We start from the raw sequence: 5,573 nt of genomic DNA on the forward strand, positions 1-5,573 counted from the left end.
CGTGAGCATCGTCAGTCCTTCTGTCTCTCGTTTGTTGTCCTCTTTGCTTGTTTCAGCTGAACTGGCAGCGTTTCAGACTCTGTTTCAGAGTGTAAAAGACGTTCTGACGGCCACGTGCTCACTTTCCTCAGCAGGTTGGAAAGATGGCGTCAGATGGCATTGAAATTGCTGCCCTGGGTCGACCCTTCACCCTGGGGATGCTCTATGATGCTCGGAAAGATGCAGTGATTCAAGGTCAGTCTCATCTACCTTCGTATTAAAATACAATTCCAGACATATATTTGTATGTCACTGCTCTTCTTACAGGAAGTTTGAAATTATATTTATTGTCATTTTTGAGTTATCATGAAAAAAAGGCAATATTTTGGTGTAAGGGGCGATGGAGTGTGTTCAGTATCAAAATTTATGTTCAAAAAGTGAAATTTGGACTGTATTTTGTATTCTGCCATCATGTAGCTTATAGCAATCAATGGAAGCAAAAAGTGCATCTGTAAGCATCATATTGTGATATTTTAGATGATACAGTAAAAATGAAAATCTGTCGGTATTTAGAATTTGGAATATAACAAAAATGAAAGCAAAAATTGCAAAAATGTTTTCTTCAAAAATAAAGAAAAAAATGTCAAAATGTTCTTAACATAACAACTTTTTTTTTTAGGCAAGATTTTGTATAGAATTTTAAATTAAAAGTATTGTGATTTAGAATCTACAACCGATTTATAAATTAGATTTTACACCTGGCGTCATGGCAAAGAGGTATCAGATATTCCCTCCTGGTAAGACTGAAATTTATCTGGTTTATTATTTAAATCATTTTCCCTCAAGACACATTTGTACATAAAATAATTTATAAGGTTTCTGATTTTGGTTTTTTTTTTTTTATTTCCGCAGGGCTGACATTGTGGGATGAGAAAATTCTACAAGAGCACACGACTGAAACCTCTCTGCACAGCAGCGTGTATGAAATTTCTGCCTCCGACTCCATCGACTCCAAGTCATCTCTGCTGGACATCGAAGCGTCTCTGAAGGCCAGCTTCCTGGGCGGACTGGTTGAAGTCGGAGGATCCGCCAGGTACCTGAACAATAAGAAGAAATTCAAGAATCAGAGCAGAGTGACGGGTCAGTACAAAGCCACCACCCACAACACGAAGCTGGCGGTGAATCAGCTGGGAGCCCTTGAAGAGCATCAGATGGACATCATCAGGAAGAGCTCGGCGACACACATGGTCACCAGCATCCTCTATGGGGCCAACGCTTTCTTTGTGTTTGACAGTGAGAAGTTGGAAGACACCAGCGTTCAGGACGTCCAGGGCAAAATGCAAGCTGTGATCAATAAGATCCCCCTCTTTAAGGTCGAGGGAAACGCGTCCGTCACGATGACTGACGAGGAAAAAGCGCTGACGCTCCTGCAAATTCTACGGAGACTTCATCCTCAGCAAAAACCCGACGACGTTTGAAGACGCGGTGACGACCTTCAAAAACATTTCAAATGAGCTGAAAGACAAGAAAGAGAACAGCGTCCCGATGAAGGTCATGCTCATGCCGCTGAAGAATCTGGACATCAAAGCTCCCGAGCTGATGAGTGGGATCAGCGTTGGACTGGTGAGGAAGGCGCAGCACGTTCTGGAAGATTTAAGGGAAATTGGAATGAGATGCAACGAATCTCTGGAGGACAGAGTGGTGAAGGGTCTCCCGGTCCTCAAAGAGGAGCTGAGCACTTTTCAGAAACTGTGTGATCAGTACGCATCCAGCCTCCAGCAGACCATGGCCAGGCAGTTTCCCTCCATCCGTGAAGGCAAAGAAGACGAGAGGTCGGTGGAGGAAGTCTTCGACGGCCGAGACAAGTCGCCATTCAATCAGGAACAACTGAGCAAGTGGCTGGATCATAAAGAGAGAGAGTTCAACGTGGTCAGGTCCTGCGTGGACATCATGAAGGGAACAAAGATCGTCCTCAGCAAGTCGGAGCTGGACAGAGAGGTTCTTGCTCCGGACGTAACGGAGGCTCTGTGCTTTGTTTTCACCTCCATGGAAAAGGGCGACACCTACCTTGATGTCATGGCCAACTACTTAAAGTCTCCGAAACTAGGAAGCACCAAAGAGGATCCGTGGTTCTTCTCAAATGAAGTTTTAATCACAATTAGAAAGAAAGCCAGAGCTTTCCGCAGCCACACCGAAGCGCAGAGGAACAACAACAAGATGCTTTTTCTCATAGCGACCGTCACAAACGAGAAATACATCGGAGCCACCATCTACCACTACAGGGACGGCATTCTGGTCTCTGAGGATTTCACCAAGCCGGACCTCCCTCCTGTGGAAAGCATCACAGACAGAAGACTGCTGCTGTGGTGTAAGTCATTTCCCATGCTTTGTCTGAGTCAGAAACACTGTCCTCACCTTCCAATTATCAGGTTCCTTCTAAGGGAGGCCGATATATCGACCACACGCCATGTACTGTGGCTTTTTCCATGTAAACATGCTTTCTCAACCCACAGTCTGCCAAAACTACACTATTTATCACAACCAGAAAATGGTTGAAACCAGAAATTTTTAAACTATATCTACACCTGTTTGGTTCCGGGGCCGAAGCCTCGGACGTCCCGGACTAAAGACGCCTCTGGAGGTGATGTGGGACCTTTGAAGCAGGGAACACTGTGGGCTGTATCACACAGCCTTTTAAGGATGTGTTTTGTAATGAACAAATTAGGAATGCAGCTGGACTTGCTAGAGCACTTATTTTAAATTTAGGCATCAACAGAATGTTGCCCTGATCTGTACTTCTGCGGCGTTTTGTATTAACCTGTCTGAAGAGCTCTTTGGTCTTCACGGTGCCTCCTGCTTAGTGGTGCTTCAGACGCTGGAGCCTTTCACAGCAGACAAACTCAGGTCACGAGACACTTTGACTTTTGACTCTTTAGTGTCGGTCCATTACAAAAAAAAATCAAATACAGCGTGCTCACTCACAGTGTAACTTGTTAAAAGTAGGTGCTAAATCCTCAAAGTGGATATCAAAGAAGTCAAACACTGCAATTATAGCGTCTTTTATTATTGCCACATGGACGTTTCAGGCCAAATGCCTTTATTCAGCGAGTACGTTTGTATTATTGCCATTGTACATGCTATACATATATATAAGTCCAGTTGCCTATGACAGCGCACTAAGAATGACCTGAACGACTGACAACAATCTTCACCAACACAATGATTAATAACAGGGTTTTGTCTCGGTCTCTCCTTCAGATGCCACTGATCTCACCCTGGACCCAAACACTGCACACCGCTCCATCACTCTGTCCCGGGAAAACAAGATGGCATCGTATGGAACAACCCAGTCGTATCCCGATCACCCCGAGAGGTTCACCCAACATCAGCAGGTGTTATGCAAAGAGGGCTTATCTGAGCGCCATTACTGGGAGGTAGAGTGGAGGGTAGATATGTTTGGGGATCCTATAAGTTTTGTTGGTGCATTTGCTGCATACAAGGGAATAAGTAGAACCCATGAAAAAGAGAGCTACGTGTTTTCCAATCCAAAAGCGTGGTGTTTTGCAATATTTAAACTAACACTAATAGCCTTTGCAGTGGTATCAAATGGAAATAAAGTCACAAACTGTACGGCTCACACAAAAAAAATGGGGTTTTATCTGGACTGGCCTGCTGGCACTCTGTCCCTCTACGACGTCTTCCCCGACTCTCTGAGTCACATCCACACCTTTCACTCCAGGTTCACCGAGCCGCTTTACCCCGGCGTCCTGACACAACACAGCTCATCCGTCGTTTCCCTGTGTCCTTTTGACTAAGAGCCGCGACAAACCCTTAATTAGATCCCTGGTCTGTGAGTCGGGACATGGGTTTACATTTAATGTTTAACCCTTTGAAACCAAAGCCAACCGGCTTGATTTCTTTAAAAAAAAAAAAAAAAAGCAATGACCAACAAAATGCCTAGAAATGTATTTGACATGCCATCACCTTTTCGCACCTCTCTTAAAAAAAAAAAAAAAAAACTAGTCCCTAAGTTTTACTTAAATATTCAGGTCTAATCCTGTTCTGAATTCATATATATTTTAAATAATATACATTTTTAAAAGTAAGTATATATCAATGAAACCGAGATCGAGAATCAATGGTGGTTTCAGAGAATGTATGGTCTTGAACATTTGCCTCAAAGTCCTGGAAAAGACATAGAAAAGTCATGAAAATGTATTGGTAAAGATGTGTATGAACCCTGCAGGAAACCTCGGTCGTCTGTGTTTTCCTGTTGGCTCCATCTGTACGTTAACCCCGTCCTCGCCTTCAGTCAGTGACTTTACTGTTCGGATGAGAGAGCCTTTATTTGCTCCATTTTCCTGGATGTTAATCGCATTGCTGATGTTTGATTAGCTAATGAAATGTTCTTTTCTTCATATATTAGTTGATGTTAATTCAATGCACAGTCTTTTCAAATATGTTTGATTCAAGACATTTTTCAAGCTTCTGTAATTCATCACTGATTTGTTTTTATTGTAACTTTCTATTCGAACTCTTGATGCTTAAACACACAATCACTGTCAACTCTATTATATTGAAATATTACTCACAGCTTATATGAAACAAATGACAGACATGTTTTGTTTGAGAGAGTCACTGATAACACCATTTTATTGCAAACACTGCTGATGTAACGTCACATTCCTGCAACACCTGTTGGATGTGTTTACTTTCTTCCTGAGCAAAATATTCAATAAAGTGGAGATCTGACTTCACCACAGTGTGCTGCTTTGTTTTTATCTTTGACACATCAGCATTTTTCAGTGCAAACAACACAATAACAAATTTGAAAATCCCAGAAACATCATAACATTTTCGAAATGTTCTAAAATCCTAGAAATGTCCCAAAATCACACGGGCTGCAGGTTTGAAGAGCATGTTTTCTCATAAAATAATCAGCAGTAAAATATATACCCAATTACAGCTGTATGGCCCTCCTCTAAGCCAAAACAAACAAAGAAACTTAAATCTGTATCAATATATGCTGAATGAAGTACTCTGTTTCTACTTTGCATCCATTGCTAAGAGCTACTAACATTTTTAACAGGACAATTCATAATTGAAATTAAGTTTTATTGGGTTAAATAAGGTGACAGAGTGCATAAAAAAGGATAAAAATAGAGCTTGTTGATCAAAAGTCTGCTCTAAGCCCCCTATGTCCTTAAATCCTAAAAACGCTCCTGTCGCTCAACACCCCAAAAAAAAGCTATTAAAAAAGCTGTTATTGAACATTTCTCAAGAAAGCTGCAAGCGGCAAAACCACAGGCCTAGCAAGCAAACAGACATGATTTAAACGGGCACTTCACTCTAATTACAAAAAATATCAATTGTCGTACTTTCGCTGTTTTTATGCGCGATGAGGACTTTTATTCTGAAGGGGAGCATCTCCTGTGCCCCGGAAGCCGTGTTCTCTCCTGTGTTTAACTTTTGACCATGGAATATAAGGAAGTATTTTTTTCATGGAGCCACAATGTCCAGATCAACAGTTTAAATGATCTTTGTGCTGTTCTTTTTATTTTAAACCGTCTGAATGATCTCCTGGTGTTTTAAGA

At 41.8% G+C, this 5,573-nt stretch overlaps 1 protein-coding gene across 1 annotated transcript; it reads left to right on the plus strand.

Annotated features, from left to right (window-relative positions):
* Window positions 1-140: 140 nt before the first annotated feature.
* On the plus strand, window positions 141-3,425 carry LOC121963385 (stonustoxin subunit beta-like; the record flags this gene model as incomplete). Its single annotated transcript, XM_042513671.1, is given in 4 exon segments — window positions 141-234; window positions 892-1,402; window positions 1,404-2,347; window positions 3,238-3,425. Coding segments are annotated over 4 exon segments (1,734 nt in total), but the record flags the coding sequence as incomplete, so codon positions are not given.
* Between the last annotated feature and the right edge of the window lie 2,148 nt (window positions 3,426-5,573).

This window comes from Plectropomus leopardus, unplaced genomic scaffold, assembly GCF_008729295.1.
Source record: "Plectropomus leopardus isolate mb unplaced genomic scaffold, YSFRI_Pleo_2.0 unplaced_scaffold1108, whole genome shotgun sequence".
NCBI lineage: Eukaryota > Metazoa > Chordata > Actinopteri > Perciformes > Serranidae > Plectropomus > Plectropomus leopardus.